We start from the raw sequence: 24,007 nt of genomic DNA, 5'->3' as shown, positions 1-24,007 counted from the left end.
AGGGTGGGACTTTGCTCACTGTTACGTCGCTCGCACCGAGAAAGAGGTCTAACAGATAGTAGGTGTTCAACAAATATTTGTTGAGAGAACGAAGGACACAGAAGGAGTATTTTGATTAGAGACTAACCTCCCCTAGTGAGAGACAGATCTGCTGGCCTGGGAGTGAAGGCAGGAAAGAGGGGACCTGGGGTGTCTCTGTTCCCAGCGTCCTGGGGGACATGGCTATGTGGCGCCCTGCAAGATGAGCCATCAGGCTCCTCATGTGGCATAGAAAGGGCAGGAGCCACCAGACCTGAGGCCACATGGGCCAGGGTAATCGTCACCTCTCCGAGGTGACCTCATTGACCAACAGCCCCAGGACAGTACGTGAGGATGTACGAGGACTCGGGTGACCGTTTCCTGCAGGCTGCAGACGTGTGCTCAGAATGGTAGCATTACCATGACATTCTTGCACCCAAGTGTTGGGCTGGGCTTTGTTCCAGCCACCTCGGTCCGTGAAGACCCAGCGGTTTGTTGCATAGCGCCTATATCCCTTCTGTTCATCATACAAAGAGCAGTCAGAGGGACGGTGTAAGGATCATGTCGTTATTGGACAATTGTGTAGAGCAAATGAATTTTGGACTAGTGGGGGGTTTTGGGGTAAGGAGGCAGGCAGAGGTGTCCAAAGGTATTTTGAGCATAGCAGGAATATTCTATTGTTTGCCCGGCCCTTGGCTGGGTTTCTTCCCCCTATTTAGGCCAGTGATAAGGCCCCCACAGGCTCTGGCCCCAACCTTCCTAAACAATCATCTATACTCACCTGGTTCCACCCCAACAAGACCTTGCTTTCCCCTAATATGTCCCCTGAGCCAATCAGTGCTCTAACTTGGGCACTTTTAATTATGGCTGTTTACACCAGAAGTTTGTATGTTCAGTAAAATCTGGTCAGGTCAGAGTCTCTTCTTGTAAGCTCCTCTTAGCAATTAAGTTCACTCACGATGTAGATCTGGAAGTAATTAACCTGCATTCCTTTAAAATATATGTTAAAACTCATATTTTCATTAAGAAAGCATTGAGATTCAAATCACATGTGGGCGCCCACAACGGCTGGAGTCCGACCACTTTTTGGTTAACTTCATCATTTTCTCCTCTTTGTTAATGGGTGATGTCACGAAAGAAAAAAGAGAAGCACCGTGGAATTCTGACCCATGCCAACTTGTCTAAAAGGAAGGAATGCTCACATAGGACTTGGAAAAGCACCATTTTTACCAATATTACCTAGTCATTGAATTATTACTATAGACTGTCAGCTTTGGAAAAGTCCTCACCTACCAGGTGGTGAAGGCATCTTTTATTGTCTGGTGGGACGTTGCACACCAGACTTGTTGGGTAGATTCCCAGAGGCTGGGAAGGGAATGGCTGCAGCCTGAAGAGCCTTCACCATCTCAGCAGTGATGCTGGATGCCCATTTTAGAGGAAGTTACCTGATCCCCTTGCCCTGAGAACTGGTCTGATACTGACCTAATGGTTGGTATATTGTTCTAACTAGGAAGTCCGTGGGCTTATTTTTTAACTATTTATTTTTTGAAAAAAAACTGTCAAATACATTGAGTAGATAATAAACACACACAGATACACGATACAGAATTTACGAGGTACATAGTGAAAGAGTATCAAGTGGCCATTAAGTGTCCCTCCTACCCCCGCCACCTTCTCAATTTCCTTCACCAGAGGCAACCACAGTTATCAGAGTTTATTTTCGTTCTAAAGAGAGTTAAGGAACTCAGACCTAAAATGGAATTGGGAAGTTAGGTAACGTCTGTGTTTGGGGCTGAGGGCCTGGAGTCAGGCAGACTCCGTTCAAAGCCGGCTGCATCACCTCCCAACCCAGAGCCCCAGGACAGCAGCAGGGTTTATCTCACTGGGTTGTTGAGATAATTAAATCTCAACAGAGCTAACCCATTGAAGTCTCAGCATAGCCCCTGGCACATAGTTCCACTATATAACAGGCAGCTATTCTTAGCTATTGAGCAATTGAGTGTGCTGGGAGGGTGGGGTGTGGCGTATTGAATACTTTCTGGGAAGTGCCCTAAGCCTTTGTGGTCCCTGGAAATCCCTGGGAGTTTGTCAGAAATGCAGGATCCCAGGCCCCGCCCCAGATCTTCTGAATCAGACATTCTCACAAGCTCCCCAGTGGTGATCTCAGTGAGTGGCAGAGTTTGAGAAACACTATGCTATATGAGCCCAGGAATCCTGGAAAGGACTGGGATTCCCGGCCTCTGGGGAGACAGCCGTGCTGCGATTTCTCGGGATGAAAACTCATGACAAAAGCATTTTTAAGGGAAAACCCATTCCCCCTCATGCTCCCCAGCTTTTGTTCCACATGGGATTTCCCAAGCCCGGGAACCTGTGAGCTTCATGAGCACTGAAATGTGTCCTCTTTTGTCCTGTAGTTTGACAGTAACCTGATAGATGGCTTGGGGGCAAAGTGGCATGTTGTTTTGAAAGTGATACACGAGACACGTGGAGCCTGCCCAAAAAGCAGCAGGGGTGCCAGGATGCCAACTGGGACACTAAGGCCCTGGCAGTGGGGGGCTTAGAGCTTGTCATTGGAAATAAAGGCTGCATGAGGTGAGGGCTGCTAGGCTATAGCGGGTCCTGGGGTGACAATTGCTGCTGTTTGCCTCTCATTCTGAACTAGGAATACATGGTATACAGGAAGCAGCCCTTTCCTTTGAGATAGAATTACATACTACAATGGGGGCTACAGGTCATTGTGTGTTTGTCCAGACTCATAGAAGGTGCAGCCCCAAGAGTGGACCCAGGTATGACATATGGTCCTTGGGTGACAATGACGTGTCAATGGAGGTTCATTGATTGTAGCAAATGTACCGTCTGGTGGGGGATGAGACCATGCATGTGTGAGGGCAGGGAATATATGAAAAATCTGTACTTTCCGCTCAATTTTGCTGTGAACTTGCTGTAAAACAGAAACTCTATTTTTTTTTTATTTTTTTATTTTTTTAAAAGGGAGAGCAAATTCCATTTTGTCACTGGTTCAGCTGCAGAAGAGGAAAGAAAACCAAGGCCGAGGCCTAGGGTAGCGTGCTATCTAAAAGTCACAATTGCAACAGAAATAACTAAGAGCTGGGCTGTCCAACCCAGAAGCCTTTAGCCATAGGTGGCTAGTGAGCATCTGAAATGTGCCTAGTGCAACTAAGGAACTGAATTTTAAATTTTATTTAATTTGAATTAATTTACACATAAATTTAAAAATGGACATGTGTGATTCAGTTGGGAAAACATTTTAAGTAGGTTTGGAACAATTGGCTATGTGAATCTACTCTTTCAACTGTTAATTTCATGAAACCACACTACAGAACAAGCATTTCCAATGAATAGTCATTGAGATATGCTGTCATTGTAAAATACACCGGAATTTGAAGACTGAATACAAAAAAAAAAGTGAAATATCTCATTAATATCTTTCATAGATTACTTATTGAAATAATATTTTGGTTATAATGAGTTAATAAAATATTAAAGTTTATTTCACTTGTGCCTTTGAACTTTAAAAAAAAATGTGAGTTCCAAAAAAATTAAAATTACATATCTGGTTTACGCTCCAAAACTGCTGGTGGGAATGTAAAATGGTGTGACTGCTTTGAAAAACAGTTTGGGAGTTCCTCAAAAGGTGAGACATGGAATACCCAGCAATTCCACTCCTAGGTATTTACCCAAGAGAACTGAAAACACATGTCCACACAGAAACTTGTACATGAATATTCATAGCGTATTATCCATAATACCTACAAAGTGCAAACAGCCCAGAATGCCCATCAATTGATGAATGGATAAAAATAAATGTGGTTTCTCCATAGAGTGTATATTATCCAGGAATAAGAAGGAAGAAGTATTGATGGATGACCCTTGAAAATATTATGCTAAGTGAAAGAAGGCAGACACACAAAAGCCACGTATTGTATGATTCCATTGATATGAAGTGTCCAGAGTAGGCAAATCTATAGAGACAGAAATCAGAGTTTGCCAGGGGATAGGAGGGAGAGGAGAATAGAAAATGACTGTTAACAGGCATGAGGTTTCTTTGGGCATGCTGAAAATATTCTGGAACCAAATAGTGGTGAGGGTTGCACAACTTATGCACATACACAAATTTACATGTGCGGCTTGCATGAATTCCTATTGGTCAGTGCTGATTTAGATGAAATATCAGTTTCTTTCCCTGCTACCACTGGTGAAAGCACAGAAATTAGCCAGAGCTTATCAACGCTGGTGATTTCTGCTGCCCCTACCCCCTCAGGGGACATTTGGCAATATCTGGAGACATTCTTGATTGTCAACAGGGTTGCAGATGAGAAGCAGAAATTGCTACTGGCCAGAGAGGCTGCTAAACATCCTACAACGCACAGTTGACCATAATAAAGAATTATCCGGCCCCAAATATCAGCAGTGTCATGTTCGAGAAGCCCTGCATTAGAGGCTGCTCAGAGGTTCCGCGTTTTCTTTGCACCACCTCAGCCTCTTTGACTGCCTGAGGACAGCAGGTACATTCTGGGCAGGACCTCCCACAACGCTTTCTCGTGGAGCCCAGCCCCATCACAGGTATTCTCAGGCCAGGAGCTCCTCTGGACACCCGTGATGCTGATGGTTCAGAAACATTTTAGGCAGAGTCCTGAAAGTGCCCACAAGTGCTAGAGTGGATTAGCTGTGGAGCCCATGACTCTGCCCTGACTCTCCGAGGCTTCCCAAGTTCCAAAATGTTATACTTGCTTTAATATTTATAACATGTCATATGTTGGCTAGAGTGCCATTTTTCTTATTGTTTTCTCTTCCACGTCAGATTTTCTAAGCCAAAGACAACTGGAATTTTCAGTCTGTGTCTCACGATTGGGCTCCTTCTGTGACGACTGAAGTCAAAACCTGAAGAAGGGTATCCTGACTTGCTTTGAGGTACTTTGTGTGAAATTATCCTTTCTGCTGTGTTAGTTTCTTATGGCTGCTGTAACAAATTACCACAAACATAGTAGTCCCTTAAAACAATACAGATTTATTATCTTACAGTTCTAAAAGTCAGAAGTTCGACATACATCCCACTGGGCTAAAATCAGGGCGTCAGCAGGGCTGCATCCCTTCTGGAATCTCCAGAGGAGAAACCCTCTGACTTCTCCAGCTTCTAGAGGCTGCCCGCATTCCTTGCTTGACTCGTGGCCCCTTCTCCACCTTCAAAGCCACCAGCACGCACCTTCAAATCTCTCTCTGACTCTGACCCTCCTCCCTCTCTCTGTTACTTAGAAGGACCTTTGTGATTACATTTGGACCACTGGGTAATCCATGCTAATCTCCTCATTTCAAAGCCCTTAATTTATTCACAGCTGCAATGTACCTTTTGCCACGTACAATAATATTCACAGGTTCTGGGGACAACAGCATGGACCTGAATTTGGCGGACCTACTTTTGTTCTGCCTACCACACTGTCCCCTGGACCTGGGTACTCTGCCGGGGTGGTTCCTTGGCCAGCATCCTGCCACCCTCATTCCACGAGGAGAAGAAATTGGGGCATGTTTGCTTTTCCAGAATTGTGGAATTTTCCCAGTCTGAGTGTTGAGGTAGTTAAATGTGGGCTTTCCAGATCCTAATTCTTACGTGAGTGCCCTACGCCCCAGAAGGGTCAGTGCGAGATGTGTCTGTTATGGACTGAATTGTGTCCCCCTCTCAAGTTCATATGTTAAAGCCCTAACCCCAGTACCTCAGAATGTGACTGCATACGGAGATAAGGTCTTTAAAGAGGTGAAGAAGGTACTAATGTCATTAGGGTGGGTCCTACTTCAATATGACTGGTGTCACCGTAAGAAGAGATCAGGATAGAAACAGAGAAAGACACCAGACACACACATTCACAGAGAGGTGACCCCGTGAATGCACAGTGAGGAGGCGGCCGTCCGCAAGCCAAGGACAGAAGCCTGGGAAGATATCAGCTCTGCTGACTCCCTCTTGGACTTCTGGCCTCCAGAATTGTGAGAAAATAAATTTGTGTTTTGAGGCCACCCAGTCTGTGGTATTTTATTACGGCAGCCCTAGTAAGCAAAAACACTACTTTCCCACGTTTATAGCTTTGCATATTACTTTGGTTTACCAAGTTTCTGAAATTCTTGTCACACTTGCTGAGTTGAAATCCCCTTTCACAGGTGGGCCTAATAGATCACATGCTGATGTTTCACATGACATGTATTAAGCTCGTCTAACTATCAGGCGCTGTGTGTGTTCAGTAAAGCTCACCACTGACCCATACGGAATTACAGTCCAGCAGGACAGACGAATCAGTGTACTGCCAATCTAACCCGGTGAAGTGAAGAGGCATAGGATGAGAGCGGAGGGAGAGAATCAGGGCTGGATGGTTATGCGGAGGATATCAGAATCCTGAGAATTAGAATTGCACTGAGACATAAGGGCATTAAACTGAGAAAATGACCAGGACTTTAGCTTAGAGTCTGCCAGTGACCAAATGGTGGGACCATAGGCAAAGAGCTTAACCCTTCTCTCAGGAAACTGTAATTTCTCAAAGGAATTGATTATATAAACAACTTTTGTAATTTGTTTACAAGCATTTTCTCATATCGTTAAATATTTTTAAAGCATGATTTTTAATGGCTGCATGGTGTTCCAAAGAATTTTGTACCACTGTATTTAACCATTCCCTCACTCCCCATTGCTAAACTTTTAGATTGTTCCATTATTACAAGTCACATGGCAGTGAATGTTCTGGTCCAGCAAGCTCTGTTAACATCTCTGATAGTTTCATTAGGTTAATTGCTGGGCCAAAGCTTGCATTTTAAAAGTATTAGTAAATACTGCCAATTTGCCATCCAGAAAGGTTGTACCAATTTGTACTTCTACCCGCAGTATAGGACAAAGCCTGAGTTTCTTCACAGTCTTATCAACACAAGGTATTGTTATTTTATAAACAAAATCTCTGAAAATTGAGGAAGGAAGGAAGGAAGGTAGGAAAGGAAGGAAGGAGTTGGTAAGTTTATGGTGTAATTGTACATTTTTTTATGAGTTGCCTATTTGGTTCCTTTGCCTCTTTTTGATTAAGCGCTTCATCTTTTCATACATTGTTTTCTTTGCCTATACATCACAAGTACTTTTCTAAGTTTTCTTTTCATGTGTTTTTAAATTCTGTTTATGGTGGTTTTTTTATGTGCAAAATTCTTATATTGTCAGAATTATCATTTTTTCCCCTTTATGCTTAAAAAGACTTTCCTCACCTTGAGATTCATATTTTCTTCCACTTTGTTTGACATTTATTTTGGTTGCTGATGTGAAATCAGAAATTCAGGAGACTTTAGGGCTTGGAGAGATAGAGATCTAACCCCTTAAGCTCACACCGAGGAAAGAGCCCCAAAGAGGAGGAGAAATGACTCCCTAACATACATCTGGTTAATGACAGAAACAGGACCAAAATCAAGAATTCCAAGGCCCCAGTTTGTTTTCCTGTTTTAAAAAATTAGTTTTCAATAATATAGGTAATAAATGAATACAGTGTCCTTTAATAATATTACATTACAAATCTCCCCTTCAAATGTGAGATTCTTATTTCCCTCCCCAAAGTTAGTCACCATTATCATTTTGGTGTGGATTGTTCCCAACTTACAAAAAAAGAATTCTATCTACTTACATATGTATCAAGTATGTACAAAGAACATATACTATTATGGGTTGGTTTGGGGGCATAAATGGTATCATGTTCTATGTATCACTCTGCAATATACCTTTCTTACTCTACATAATGTTTTGAGATGTCTATCATTTGAACAGGCCACACTTTAGCCAATTCCATGTAAATATTTCCTGACACAAACAATTTTGCAACACGTATTATGGTCCATGTCTCCTTGGGCCCCTTATGCAAGCTTTCCTCAAGAGTGGATACTGAGAAGTGAAACTGCTAAATAATGTGTAATATTCTTTTTGATTTTAAAGGATACCATCAAATTACACTCTTGTTGGCAATGTACTTACTCATTTCTCCATAATCTCACACTTGATATTATCATCCTTTAATTTTTTGTCTATCTGATGGGTGAAAGATGTTATATTTTTGAAATTTATATTCTCCTAGTTACTCACAAGGATGTGCTTCTTCTCATATGTTTATTAACCATTGGTAGTCCCTCTTTTATGAACTTCATACTTGTTTAATTTTATCCTTTTTTAATTCAGTTGTTAGGGGTATTTTTATCTGTTTTTTATATACTTTGGAAATTAATCTTTGTCTATTACTTATGTGCTACATTTTTCTTCTGGTGTGTCACTTTCATTTAAGTTTGTTTACAGTGTTTTTTGTTATATAGAAATTTTTAGTTTGATGTACTCAAAATTAACCGCTTCATTCTTTGTTTTGTTTTGTTCTTTTATTGGGGAATATTGGGGAACAGTGTGTTTCTTCAGGGCCCATCAGCTCCAAGTTGTTGTCCTTCAATCTAGTTGCGGTGGGGCGCAGCTCACTGGCCCATGTGGGAATCGAACTGGCAACCCTTTTGTTCAGAACTCGCGCTCTAACCAACTGAGCCATCTGGCTGCCCCTGCTTTGTTTCTTTTGGTGTGGTTCTTTGCGTCCCAAGAACTTATGGCTTTCAAGTTCATAAAAGTAGTTTCCAATATTTTTTCCAGTAGTTTACAGTTTTGTTTCTTTATATTTAACTCAGAGATCTATCAGGAGTTTATTTGGAGTCCGTTGTAAGGTACTGGCCTTGTTTGTTTGTTTGTTTGTTTGTTTGCTTACATGACTAATTGTGTCAGCATTAAAGATTTTGTTTCTTCCCTAAAATTTGAAAGGCTGTTTCTATCATAAAGCAAATTCCAATATATTCTTGGGTCTGATTCTGTACTCTCTACTCAGTTTGGTTTATTGATTTATCTATTTGGGGCTACTACCATACTGTTTTGATGACCATATTTTTGTCATTTGTATTGATAGATGGTTGGTTAGTCCCAGTTTTCTCTTATCCCATTTCAGCAAAACACATTCATTTTCAGTAATAGCAAAAATAAAAAAGGAACAATGAGGCACATCTCTGGCCCTTAGCTCCCACCCAAGGTAGTGATGAGGGATCTGCTCCACCGACTAAAACCCACCCTGGCAGCCATGTGACCCTTCTCTCACCAGCCTTTAATGCTGCCACCCAAATTCTTGTCACTGAACTACTCCTCAAAATAAAACTCAGCTGTAGATGGCACACCTGTTTTGGATTAGTTACAATAAATCACGATCTGTATTTATTTCGGTTGCCGGACAGGTGAAGAAAAAGCCTCAGTTATAGCAAGCCAACTAGAAAGCAGAGAAAAATTCAAATCATGTGTTTGGTTTTTTTCCTCCTAGGTCAAAGTGGTTACCCTTGACAAGCCCTAAACTTCCTGTTGCTTCCCAAATCCTGTGATTCTTTACAGGAAGGCCTCAAGGTGTAGTTTTTCTTTCTAGGTATCAGTCTAATTAAGCCCATGGTTTAAATTTTACTGTCCATGAGAATCACCAAGAGAGCATATCAGAAGTGCAGATTCAACAAATCTGAGGTTAAAATTTAGAGATCTATATTTTTAAGCATGTACCTTAGTAGGTGATTTCAATGCAAATAATCCAAGCCCTCACTTCGATGCACTGCTCTGAGGCTCAGAGCACCTGAGCAGAAGGTGTTCAGGCCCCCTGTGAGGTCTCCGTGCTATAACACGTGTTCCTAGTAACTTCGCCCTCGGAGAGCAGGTAACAGAGGAATGGGCCGATGAGATCACTTAACAGGGGAATGGCGTCAGTATAATACAGGTGCTGCTTTGGTTCATATGCAATTTTTCCTAAGCCAAGGGGCTCTGAATAGCTGGAGGAAGTTATAGAATCTAGAGCAAGAAATGGAACAGCCTTTAACTCGGCTTTTGCATTGGCAGCAGGGAGCCCTTCAAGCTGTATTTTAATAAAAAGCTGAAGCTTGCCCCAACGCTCCTCTCTGCTAAGAAGCTACTTCAGCAGGTGTGTCTGAGAGCAGGTTGCTCCTCCCAGGCCCACCTTCACAGCATCCCCTCTGGCCCGGGGATCCACCTCTGTCTTCAGGGTCTCAGCACCCTCCAGCTTACTCTACCTGAACAGCTGCCAGGATTTCCACTCAATCATCTGGTGTAGTTTTAAAATCTGCCATGGCAGCCACTGCCCAACCTGAGCCGCCTCCCTGGGTGGTCCAAGTGAGTTTCCTGGGTACATTTTTTTTTACTTTTTGTCTGTGATTTTAAAATGGCCTATTTATGAAGTGACCTGTGAGGAATGCTGTTTCTCCAGGAGCCTTGATATTTTAAGTGTGTGATTTTTGCAGGATTGAGGTGTTTTGGGAACGCACATATTGCACTAGAATAGAAACAACTTATGTGTGGAGAAGACCATTGCTTCTGTTTGAAATGTAGTCCTGAATAACCTGGCTACTAAGATCCTGGAAAACAGGGGGTAAGGGACTCCAGAATCCCCGGGAGAGCTCTTGCATTATGTGTAAAACCTTTAGCTCTTTGCAGCCCTGCTTGGTGGGGGTGGAAACTGGAGCCCCGCCCCCCAGGATGACCCTTGTATTCCACTGGCTGAGGGCTCTAGGCGTACATGCCTGAGCCCTACCCTGGAACCACTGAAATCACGACTTCCGGTGGTGGGGCTTGGGCATCTGTGTATTTACAAAAGACTACAGGTAATTCTGTAAGCACAGCTACGATTCTCAACAAACCTGGGAGCTTTTAAAATGCCCAATGCCCAAGCCACACCGGGGACCAAATTACATCAGTATCTCTGGGGGCAGAATTCACACATCAGAATGTTTAAAGGTCCCAGGCGGTCCCATGGGTAAGCCAGGGCTGAGACCACTGTTTAGGATCTTTTCCAATTTGAGAAAATTCTCGTCTCTGTAGACCAGAGTTTCTGAAACTTGAGTGTGCAAATGAATCTCCTAGGAGTTGGGTTAAAATGCAGATTCTGACTCAGCAGGACGGGGTAAAGCCTGAGGTTCTGCATTTTGACAAGCTGGTCTGCAGACACACTGTGAGTAGCAAGGCTTAGGTAATAATTACTTTCCATTGATTATTTAATTGCTGCAGTGAGCCAGGGCATTCAGTGAGCCTGCAGCTCCAGGACAGTAATGGTATTTGGCAGAAGTGGCACAGCCGGCTTTGTGATTAAAAACAAAACGACTGTTTGTGTTACTCCTTGGATCAGCCATGGAGTGGTGCTGACAAGAGCTGCGATTGCCAGGTGCTGAGAGACAAGCGATTATAAACTTCTGCCCTTCCCATCATGAGTAGAGAGAGAGCTGGCTTGTCAGCCTTCGGGACTCAGTTTTAACAGTTGTTATTTGGGGGAATATATTTTATTATGTAAATGAATCCAAGATCTCAGGTTGTGCTGTCCCAGATATGAAAACTATATTGCAAGAAGGTTTGGATTATCTGCTTATATTTTTCCATGCTTAAAAATAGAGAGAACTCCTGTGTGCCCGGCCTGTCACTGGGTGGCCATGGAAAGTTCGAAGCTGCTGGATAACCTGTTCTTGCACTGACTGCCTAAGTACTAGGTTGAACTTAGATTAACATGAAGTTTCATACCACAGTTAACACATAAACCTACACAGGTGACACATTTCTATAGATATTAATACACACACACACACACACACACACACACACACACGGAAGAAGTACCCTAAGACTCAGGAGAACTGGACACAGGGCTGGTAGTACTACTCTCAGTGCACACATGTGCAGGCAAGGGCAGAAACTGCACTGACTTTGTAAAAACTACCATCCACACCCCTCAGCGCCACGCACCTAAATCTGCAGCCCCAACGTCACTCTGGGCACCAGGTGACCGGCTCTGCCTGCACAATATGCAGGGGACTCTTTGGTACAGCAGAGGACAACCTGGAGATTACTTGGTGGGCTTAAGCCAAGACTGGTGCTGCGTTTTGTTTTGTTTTGTCTTTATATCTTTGATATCTTTGCCTGTGTTGAGTGTGGGTTGTCGGTTGTTTTTACATGTGAATCTATTTGATTTTTTTCTTTGTTGTTGTTGTTGTTGTGCTTGGTGATTTGCTTTGTTCTGAAATTGCCCTACCAGGGCCCAGCTTAAGAGGCACAAGATTCAACACACCCAGAGGCCAACTCCAGACCAAACCAGAGTACTATTGGGTTTGACTTATAAGTGACACACCCAGAGGGAATTCTCTACAGGCACAAGAGCCCATAGAGGCCAAACCACATTTAAGTGGTCAACCCTCATGCAGCAGAACACCCTGCGGTGGGCAGAGCCAAGTCTCACAACTAGCCAGCCTAGGAGTTAACCCCACCTACTCACAAGCTAAAAGAATTAAAGATCAACTTTAATAGTACAATATACACAACACAAAAGTCACCTTAGGAGCACACGCAGAGGAGAAGAAGGAAGTGGTGCAAGTCAAATATAAAGGACACATACTACATAAGATAACCCAGCAAGAACTAAGAACTCTAGGGGATCTACCTAATACATCAAAGCAAACACAAAGAGTCAGCCAGAATGGGGAAACAAAGAAACATGTCCCAAATAAAAGAACAGAAGAAACCTCCAGAAGTGGAACCAAAAGAAACAGAGGTAACCAACCTATCAGAGACAGAGTTCAGAACACTGATGATAAGAATGTTTAAGGAGCTTAGAGACGACATAAAGAAGGATGTAGAAATCATAATGAACAACCAGTTAGAACTAAAGAACACAATTACCAAAATAAAGAACTCACTTGAAGGAATTAACAGCAGGTTAGATGAAGCAGAGGATCGAATCAGCGACTTAGAAGACAAGTTAGCAGAGATCACCCAAACAGAACAACAGAAAGAAAAAAGAATAAAAAACCATGAAGATGGTTTAAGAGACCTCTGGGATAACATCAAGCAACAACATGCATCATAGGAATACCAGAAGGTGAAGAGAGGAAGCAAGGGATTGAGAACATATTTGAAGTAATAATGTCCAAAACTTCCCTAACCTGATGAAGGAAACCAACATACAAGCCCAGGAAGTGCAGAGAGTTCCAACCAGGATAAACCCAAACAGGTCCACACCAAGACACATTATAGTTAAAATGGCAAAGGTTAAAGACAAAGAGAGAATCCTAAAAGCAGCAAGAGAAAGACAGAGGGTTACATACAAGGGAACTCCCATAAGACTATCAAATGACTTTTCTACAGAAACATTGAAGGCCAGGAGGGAGTGGCAGGAGATACTCAAAGTGATGGAAAACAAAGGCCTACAACCTAGATTGCTTTATCCAGCAAGGCTATCATTTAAAGTTGATGGAGAGATAAAGAGCTTCCCAGAAAAGAATAAGCTAAAGGAATTTATTACCACCAAGCCAGCATTGCAAGAAATACTAAAAGGACTTCTGTAAATAAAAGAAAGATGAAAACAATCTAACTACAAATTTAAAAATGGCAATAACTATGTACCTATCAATAATCACTTTAAATGTAAATGGATTAAATGCTCCAATCAAGAGACATAGGGTGGCTGAGTGGATAAGAAAGCAAGACCCTTGTATATGCTGTATACAAGAGACTCACCTCAGATCAAAAGACACACACAGGCTGAAAGTGAAGGGTTGGAGTAAGATATTTCATGCAAATGGAAATGAGAGAAAAGCTGGAGTTGCAATACTTATATCTGACAAAATAGACTTTAAAATGAAGAACATATTAAAAGACAAAGATGGGCACTATATAATAATAAAGGGATCGATCCGACAAGAGGACATAACCCTAGTAAACATCTATGCACCCAACATAGGAGCACCTAAATATATAAAACAGATATTGACTGACATAAAGACAGAGATCAACAGTAACACTATCATAGTAGGGGACTTCAACACACCTCTGACAACAAGGGACAGGTCTTCCAGACAGAAAATCAATATGGAAACAACAGCCTTAAATGATACATTGGACCACTTGGATTTAATCGATATTTTCAGAGCATTTCACCCCAATGCTGCAGAATACACGTTCTTCTCAAGCGCACATGGAACATTTTCCAAGATAGACCATATGTTAGGCCACAAAACAAGTCTTGATAAATTTAAGAAAATTGAAATCATACCAATTGTCTTCTCTGACCACAGTGCTATGAAATTAGAAATGAACTACAGGAAAAAACTGGAAGACACACAAATTCATGGAGGCTGAATAACATGTTACTAAATAATGAATGGGTCAAGCAGGAGATCAAGGAAGAAATCAAAAGATATCTCGAGACAAACGAAAATGAAAACACGACGACCCAAAATCTATGGGATGCCACGAAAGCAGTCCTAAGAGGGAAATTCATAGCATTGCAGGCCTACCTAAAGAAACAAGAAACATCACTAATCAACAGTTTATCTTCACACTTAAGGGATCTGGAAAAGAACAGCAAAATAAGCCCAAAGGGAGTGCAAGGAAGGAGATAATAAAGATCAGAGCGGAAATAAATGAAATAGAAACCAGAAAAACAATACAAAAGATCAATGAATCCAAGAGTTGGTTCTTAGAGAAGATAAACAAAACCGACAAACCTTTAGCCAGACTCATTAAAAAAAAGAGAGAGAGGACCCAAATTAATAAAATCAGAAATGAAAGAGAAGTGATAACAGACACTGCAGAAATACAAACAATTTTAAGAAATTACTATGAGCAACTATATGCCAACAAATTTGACAATCTGGAAGAAATGGACAATTTTCTAGAGGCGTACAACCTTCCAAGGCTAACTCAAGAAGAAACAGAAAACCTGAATAGACTGATTACCACCAGGGAAATTGAATCAGTAATCAACAATCTCCCAACAAACAAAAGCCCTGGACCAGATGGCTTTACAGGTGAGTTTTACAAAATGTTCAAAAAAGAATTATCACCTATTCTCCTCAAGCTCTTCCAAAAAATCCAGAAGGAGGGAAGACTCCCAAACACTTTTTACAAAGCCACTATCACCCTGATCCCAAAATCAGACAAAGACACCACAAAAAAGAAAACTACAGGCCGATATCGTTAATGAACATAGATGCAAAAATCCTCAGCAAAATATTAGCGAACAGAATTCAGCAATACATTAAAAAGATCATACACCATGATCAAGTGGGATTCATCCCTAGTATGCAAGGGTGGTTCAACATCCGCAAATCAATTAATGTGATACACCACATTAATAAAATGAAAAAAAATCACATGATCATATCAATAGATGCAGAAAAAGCATTTGATAAAATCCAGCAGCCATTTATGATAAAAACCCTTAAGAAAGTGGGAATAGAGGGATCATATCTCAACATAATAAAGGCCATATATGATAAACCCACAACTAACATCATACTCAATGGGGAAAAGCTAAAACCATTCACCTTAAGATCAGGAACAAGGCAAGGTTGCCCACTTTCTCCACTTCTATTCAACATAGTGCTGGAAGTTCTAGCCACAGCAATCAGACAAGAAAAAGAAATAAAAGGCATCCAAATCGGTAAGGAGGAAGTAAAATTGTCATTATATGCAGATGATATGATACTATATATAGAGAACCCTAAAGACTCCACCAAGAAACTATTAGAGCTGATAGATGAATTTAGTAAAGTAGCAGGATACAAAATTAATATTCAGAAATCAGTTGCATTTGTATATACCAATAATAAAACATCAGAAGGAGAAATTAAAAAAAAATCCCATTTACAATTGCTCCAAAGACTATAAAATACCTGGGAATAAATTTAACCAAAGAAGTAAAAGATCTGTACTCAGAAAATTATAAGACACTGAAGAAAGAAATGAAAGAAGATACAAATAGATGGAAACACATACCATGTTCATGGATAGGAAGAATTAATATAGTTAAAATGTCCATACTGCCTAAGGCAATATACATATTCAACGCAATTCCTATCAAACTACCAACAACGTTTTTCACAGAAATAGAACATATAATCCTAAAATTTATATGGGACCATAAAAGACCCTGGATAGCCTCAGCAATCTTGAGAAATAAGAACAAAGTGGGAGGTATAACAATACCTGACATCAAATTATACTACAAGGCTACAGTAATCAAAACAGCATGGTACTGGCATAAAAACAGACACATAGATCAATGGAACAGAATAGAGAGTCCAGAAATAAATCCATGCCTATATGGCCATTTAATCTATGACAATGGAAGCAAGAATGTACGGTGGGGTAAAGACAGTCTATTCAATAAATGGTGCTGGGAAACCTGGACAGACACATGCAAAAAAAATGAAGCTGGACCACCTCCTTACACCATATACAAAAATAAATTCAAAATGGCTTAAAGACTTAAATGTAAGATCTGAAACCATAAAATTCCTAGAAGAAAATATAGGAAGAAACTTCACAGACATTACCCGGAGTAAGATTTTTACTGATATATCCCCTCACACGAGGGAAGTAAGAGAAAAAATAAACATGTGGGATTACATCAAACTAAAAAGTTTTTTCACAGCAAAGGAAACCATCAATAAAACAAAAAGGGATCCTACTGAATGGGAAAAGATATTTGCCAATGATATATCTGATAAGGGGTTAATATCACAAATTTATAAAAAACTCACTCAACTCAACTCCAAAAAAACAAACAACCCAATTAAAAAATGGGCAGAGGACATGAAGAGACATTTTTCTAAAAAGGACATACAGATGGCAAACAGACATATGAAGAAATGCTCAACCTCACTAACCATCAGAGAAATGCAAATAAAAACCACAATGAGATACCACCTCACCCCAGTCAAAATGGCTATCATCAATAAATCAACAAACAACAAGTGCTGGCGTGGATGTGGAGAAAAGGGAACACTTGTGCACTGTTGGTGGGATTGCAGATTGGTGCAGCCACTATGGAAAACAGTATGGAGGTATCTCAAAAATCTGAAAATGGAACTACCTTATGATCCAGCAATTCCACTCCTAGGTATCTATCTGGAGAAATCCAAAACTTCAATTCAAAAATCTTTATGCACTCCTATGTTTATTGCAGCACTATACACAATAACCAAGACATGGAAACAACCAAAATGCCCATCGGTAGATGACTAGATTAAGAAACTGGTACATTTATACAATGGAGTATTAGGCAGCCATAAAGAAGAAAGAAATCTTACCATTTGCAACAACATGGATGGACGTAGAGAACATTATGTTAAGTGAAATAAGTCAGACAGAGAAAGACAAATACCATATGATCTCACTTATATGTGGAATCTAAAGAAAAGAATAAGTGAATGAACTAATGAGAAACAGTTTTGGAGACGTAGAGGAAAAACTGAGGGTTGCTAGATGGGCAGGGATGTGGGGATAAGGGGGAAGGTGAGGGGATTAGAAAACAGTCGGTAACCACAAGATGGCTACGGGGTTTTGAAAATTAATTTGGGGAACGTAATCAATAATGTTGTAAAGATTTTGTAGGGTGTCCAATGGACGTGTCCCATTTGGGAGACAGTGGAAATGTATTGGCTCTGTGAGATGTCAGAGGGATAGTGGATGGGGCGGGGGGTTCACACAGTATGAAGGATATAAATGATAAACGTCTAAGTATTACTTTGTCTTGTGCACCTGAAACTAAAAAAAAAAACAAAAAGATATAAAACACTTGTAGCCAGCCCTCAGTATGTCTTTCATATGGGGAGAAAGAACATATGTATTAAGGTAGGTAATAAACAAAATAAATAGGATAGTACTTATTAAATGTTAATTGCATACTAGGTAATGTGCTGAGCATTTTACGTGCAAAACTTAAATCTTCACAACACCCTATGAGGTGAGTAGTAGTATTATTGTTGTTATTTCTGTTTTCGATGAGGAAATTAGAGCTGGGAGAGCTTAAGTAGTTTTTCCCAGAGTCACCGAGTCAGAAAGCAGTGGAGCAGGAACCAAACTCAGATTGGGAGCCCTCAGTACTATACAAAGCATGTGGACAAGATTGCTGAGTTCCTCTGGAGGGAGAAATCCTAGGTAAGGATGAGGAAAGTGCTTCAGGGGAGGTGCAACTTGAAGGACCCCACAGGACCTTGGCCTTGGGACCAGATGAGCTGAGGTAGCAACAAGCCAAGCGAGGGCACTCCAGACAAGAAGGTGGAAAACACACCACATGTCTGAGAAAATGCTTCATTTTCCAGGTGGAGAGACTGGTGGGTATGCCCGCTTTGCCTCTCAGAAGTAGACGGAAGCAATACGTGGAAAGTCTTAACTGCTAAGGAGTTCATGGTAAGATCCTCCTGGATCCAATTAGCAATTTGTGAGAGCGAGTAAGGCACTGAGAAAACCAAGGTGATGTGTGAATCGCCAGCATGTTTCCCAAGGAACCCACGTGCAAGGTGTGGATGGCTCAGCACAAACCAACACATTCCCAGGGAAGCAAGGTCCTCGTGGAAAGTTGGTATGTGAAGGGAACCTGTGACCATGAGGGCCATAAAGTGATTGAGACCAGTCATCACAGGATCATACCTGACTACACATGGAATTTCATCTCGTACTGTGTGGCTACTTATTTAATTACAGAGTGCCTCTTGTGTGGCCAGCACTATTGCAAAGACTTGGGATATATCAGTGAACAAAGTACAGTGACCAAACTCCCTGCCCCCGTGGAGCTCACCGTCTACACTTAGTGCTTATTTCTGATCAGGAAGATTCTTCACTATCAGAACCTAAGAATACATGTCCATACTGTACACGTGAAATCTCATGACCCCAGAGAGAAATACAAATCTCTCTGGGGTAAAGCTGGGCAGCCAAGCAGGAGGAAAAACATAGCACTTCTGATTTAAGAGTGACAATGATCTTATGCCAGTGTGGCCTCGGGAAACTTAAGATGGGTAGCTTGTCAGGCCTTGCCTCTGAGTTGGATCAGGAAAGTGAGATCAAAACCAAGGTGAAGGGTTGGCAGCGTAGCCTTGGAGATGATTCAACTTAGCCTGGGTACCCTTTCTGTTTTCCACTCCCAAACTGGGATTAACTTTGGAATCTTCCATAAATGTAGAGTAATTGGGGGCTTTCCAGTCCCAACCTGGGCAAGTATTATTTCAAGACTAATCAGAACAAGATGGCCTTGCATTGTAAACGCAGGAAAGGAAGACAGGAAGTAAGTACAACTGGAGACATGTGTTTAGGCAGGAGATATTCGACAATATAGCCTTGTGCTTATAACACAGTATTAGAGATACGGAATTTTTCCCAGAATGCTAAAAGCTATATACAGATGAAGCGACAAGCTGCTGGTCACTGTCTCTACAAAAGACACCTAAAGGTAAGTGAATAGTATTACCCCCAACCAAGGATTTTTTAATCATTGGGAAATTTTAAGTTCCCACAAATGTCTAAGAATAAACAGTTAAAACAGCTTTTGACTTAGTTACGGAAAGATTCACCAATCCTTATTTTTTTGAACAGTATTATAAAAAGTTTGATTTAGTTCCTAATGACCCCCCCCCCATTCTTTTGTGTCACATTTACAATGACATGAAGCCATTTGCTGTAAATTTGGCTGCATTGCATATGAGTGTAAGAAACACAGACATCTCCTGCAGTTGGACGGTAACTTTTTGCTTGGGTCAACAAATCTCACTATACCACTGTCCCTGTGACAACATTCTCGGGCTTTTCCCAAGGCAAAATGAATGCCACCAATCCAGAGATCCTTTTCCTAACTTCAGGCTGCGCAGAACTGCTCTTGAATATACAGCGTCCATTCACATTTCTGGTTGTCCCCTGAGTGAGAGGTCAGCTCTGCACGGACCACAGCAAAGTGAAACATGGCCCTACTACCTGCAGAGTGCAAGCTTTCTAAACAGTAGTGTTCATGATTCTCAGAGAACAATCACGCCACAAAACACAGGTCGGACCTTGAGCTGATAGCTGGGGAGGTGGTTGTGCACTCATGAATGTGTGAGCATGTACGAATGTGGGGGCAAGAGTCCCATAAGAACTTTGATTGAGATAAGAACGGGCACGAGGCAGATGGCCCTGCTCGCAGAGATGGCCCATTGTATTAGGCTGCATGGCCAGGAAACAAGTGGGCCTGTGGTAATCAGGGCTCTCGATCTTGGAACTTAGTTTAGGGTGCAAGGTGAGGGTGACAAAGGGGGCTCCTTCCTTTAGCTCCTCTCAAATTTCGGCAGTTGAGGGAGCTTAGAAATTGCCTCTCACAGTGATGGGTCTAAAAGGAACATTGTCTATAGCCCCCTCCCCTCCACTTATACTCCTTTGTGGCTACTTGACACCACCCCCAACCTTTAATAGTTAAAGTAATTTGCCCAATGAAATGCTCAATGTGGATAAACCTTAAAAAGTCACTTTGCTGAGCCAGGAAGAGCATTTATGTAAAGGAAAGGAAATGCTATATTTATTGACATGAGAAAATTAACATTGTAACTGAATTTTGTATTAATATTTGGCCAAACCTTCTCCATAAATTTATCTTGGTCACGAATCTGTGGTCACAGGTGTGTGATCAGCAAAGTGGTGTGTGTTAAACAACCAAATAGGATTAATCTGACTCTCCTGCAAAAGTAAAGTCTAAATGGAGCTCTTAGAGGGCCAATTTGGCTCGTGAAACAGAACAATTTGCTTAGTAAGAGGCTATGTCAGATCTGGAGGTTTTTAGATTGACTATTTCATGACTGAGTCTTTAGAAATCAATGTATTAAATGTTTACTTTTCACAGAGACAGTTCAATAAGTTCGAATGCATTTGCGAAAAGTTTATTTTCTTTGGAGTATGTTTAGTCTTCTATAAAAACAGTACTAGTTTCCTACTACAAAGTTCGGGGAAGGGAGAACACAAGATATAGTAAAAATAATTGATAACTCTTCTTGGATATTTTTTTAAGAAAAATGAAATCTTGGCCATAGTACACATCAGTTCAAAGCCCATTTGGGACCCTTTAAAATTAAAAATATAATAAATTCATGTATTTAATTATTCCCATGAATTTAATTCCATCTCTTTCAAATAAACCCCCAAATCAGTAACAGGGTAAAACAAATTTACTCCCTGGCAGTATATTCTTAGCCTGTTTTATATTTTGTGGTCTAAGCCAAACAAAATAAAACACACATCCGATCAAAACATCCCATCAGCCCAGCAAAATCAAGTTTGTCTACTTTCTCCAGGATCACCGAGTTCTACCAGGCTTTCAGACACACCGAAATTTTTCATTGTTACTATGAATTCTGATTAAAGCCAGCACTTACCATTTTCAAAGTGCTCCTGAAAAGTGACTAAAAAGAATGTTTTGTTTTGTTTTTCTTTTAAAGTTTATACCCAAAACATTTGCTTGAAAAACTTTCTGAATAGTGGCATTGCCGGGTAAAACACATGCAGTAGACAAAATATCAGATTTCTTTTTCCAGCTGTCCAGAATCCCATTAGTGCCTCTTACTTCTGTCTTTTGCTATAATTAGGATGGCTTAGGGTTTATCTGGGCCTTTTTTCAAAACCAGATTTCCTTCCTAGCAGCAGCAGCTGTCATTCACTAGTAACCTGACTGCCCCATGCTACGGCAATCAAGATGAGAATTGAAGGGACACACACACAAATCCCTTTCATCTTGTAATTTTGTAAAAGAGGAGTCTTACCTGCCGGTGATCACTGTGGTCTGGAACCCAGCTTGTTTCAAAGAGGTTATTCACCTGTACCCCTTCTCCTTCCAAGTTCAAGTTTCCTTCTCTGGGGAGTGCGCCTGGTGGGGTTTGCAGGGTTTTTGCTTCTTGCTCTGCTGGGGTTGGAATAGTACCTTCTGCATGGACCTGGGAATTCAGATCAGTAGCTTCTGTTTTGGCATGAGAACGCTCTTTTTCCTCACTCTGGGCTAGTGGGTGCTTAACGGGTTCTTTGGGATAGAGGAGATTAAGGGTGCCTTCTGTTGCACTGTCTTTCAGGTGGGGGTTCAGCTTCTTGGCTTTTCCCTTAATTCCTGGTCTCCTCACCCTGGCAGATTTCTCTGAGCCCTTCTTGGTCCATAAATCCTTTTCCTCCACTGTTTTCTCAGCCGTAGTCTCCAAAGGCTGGTTCATCCCTGACTTTTCTAACTCACCAGACAAGTGCTTTACTTCTCTCTCCGTCACTGCTTTATCCATGTCAAGCAGATTGTCACTGGCGAATTCCTCTCCTGCTTGGTGGCTGTCTCTGGTTTCCGCCTGAATTCCTGGATAATCATTTTCGGCAGCAGCAATGGGTAGTTTATATCTCCCCTGGTCTGTCACCGTAGACATTCCATCCTGCTGAGGTCCCAAAGTCGGAGTCATCCCTGTTTGTGGGGACGAGGGGCTGTGGGTAGAGGCTTGGTGGTGTCTTACCCTCACTTCTTGGGGTTGTGAGTGATAACCACAGAAGCCAGTGGTGGCCTCCATCGGCCCAGTGTTATCTGACACCTGAGGCCCAGAACCCATTTCACTGAGGAAAGGCTCACACGCCCCCAGGCAACACTCACTGAATTCCATCACTTCGTCATCGCTTTCTAATAAAAAAACATGCTCAGGCCCCTGCAGGTTCAATTGCCAAACTGCATTAGAGTAATCCGTCATAACATCGGAACATTCCAGATACTCCAGGTCATCATCTGAAAACTCCTCGGTGCAGGTTAGGGTTATCTCTGGGCAAAGTTCATAGTCACTGTCAGAATCTCTGCTGGAATCCTGTGGGTTGTCTTGCTGGGTGACCATGGCCCTGTCACCCGGGTAGATGGAGGTGGCTGCCTCCAACAGCGGTAGGCTGACGCTAATGTATTTCTGTACCTTGGGATTTTGATGACTAGAGTTTAAGACTTCATCATTTGGGCCGTCATTGCGTAAGGCACCATCCGTTAACTTTGATACTTTGGGCTGCATTGTCCCGTGGCAATATACCTCTTGTTTATCGGGAATATTACTTGCATTTGGAAAAAGCAACCCATCTGCAATTCCCTCTGTGTCATTTGGATCGCAAGCCCCTTCAGTTTGCCTTACTTCTTTAACATCCAAGGGATTTTCAGAGCTGGATGCACTAATGCCATTACTGGCCAGTAACTGGAGTGAGCGTAAATGGTTACATTTGGAGGAGGGGAAATCAGCTGACACGGGAGTACCCAAGGAGGGACTTTCTTCTTCCTTATAAGGATGCTCTTTCTCATCAATTGGATCTGTGCTGTTGTGCTCAGATGTCTCTGTTCCATGGTTCCAACCTCTGTCCCTGTCATCTTTCAGTTTAGGAGACAGTTGTGAGTCCTCTGACGCGTACTCGACTTCAATGGAAGCAGAACAGCAGATCATTCCAGAACCGTTTTTAGCAGAGATTTGGTAAACAGCACTGTCATTTTGGGAACAGCTAGGATGAAGAGAACATCGAGGTAAGTTTGCTATATTTGGACGTGCCAGCCAACATCTCTCACATCATGGCACATGCAGAAAATGGGCTTGGTTTTTACTGCACGCTCTAGCTAGGTCTGTGGTCTCCCTGGAAAGGGGTCTGTGGTCAGAGGCACCTGGCTTCTGGTCTCTGCTGCCCCTCATTCTGCTGAGAATCCTGGGAAGCTCAGAGTTCTCCCTTAAGACTTTCCACAGCCCTACCCCAAATTGAAAATGCTGAGAATTACTTAGATGAATTGGGACATTCATCTAAGTCTAGTCTCTTCTTCTCTCCTTTTATTTTAAGCCAATTTCATGCTATAGGAATTTGAAAAAGCATTATTTTCTGGAGTGAGACATTTTACACAAATAACTGAAGTATTCTACCACGTGTCGTGGAACAGCACAAGCAATAGCTCTTTTTAAGATCGTGCCAAGAAGCCATGGTTCTTGCCGAGGGGCTATAAAGATAATAGCACGTTAGGATTATGTGTATGAAGATCAGTGCCGTTTCCTCTTTAATTTAACATGACTATTTGCTCTAAACCACAGCCAGTGAGCCCTCTGGCTTACATAAAGCAAGCCATGTGTTCAGCTTTGG

At 41.7% G+C, this 24,007-nt stretch overlaps 2 protein-coding genes across 6 annotated transcripts in view; one reads left to right on the top strand and one right to left on the bottom strand.

Annotated features, from left to right (window-relative positions):
- Positions 1-24,007, bottom strand: part of ALPK2 (alpha kinase 2) — a 115,891-nt gene that overhangs the window by 50,958 nt on the left and 40,926 nt on the right. For all 5 annotated transcript variants that reach the window (XR_012498732.1, XM_074339898.1, XM_074339897.1 and 2 more), the window contains one exon: positions 21,661-23,386. Coding sequence is in view for 4 of the 5 variants with exons in the window: in XM_074339898.1 (XP_074195999.1) it covers positions 21,661-23,386 (1,726 nt within the window). In the remaining variant the exon portion in view is untranslated. The remainder of the gene's footprint in view (positions 1-21,660; positions 23,387-24,007) is intronic.
- Positions 23,270-24,007, top strand: part of MALT1 (MALT1 paracaspase) — a 121,322-nt gene continuing 120,584 nt past the window's right edge. Inside the window, exon 1 of the mRNA XM_074339900.1 lies at positions 23,270-23,408. The gene's annotated coding sequence lies outside the window, so the exon portion shown is untranslated. The remainder of the gene's footprint in view (positions 23,409-24,007) is intronic.

This window comes from Rhinolophus sinicus, linkage group LG09 (genome assembly GCF_036562045.2).
Source record: "Rhinolophus sinicus isolate RSC01 linkage group LG09, ASM3656204v1, whole genome shotgun sequence".
NCBI lineage: Eukaryota > Metazoa > Chordata > Mammalia > Chiroptera > Rhinolophidae > Rhinolophus > Rhinolophus sinicus.
Note: the sequence above shows the minus strand (reverse complement) of the source record. Positions and strands in the feature narration are given on the sequence as shown.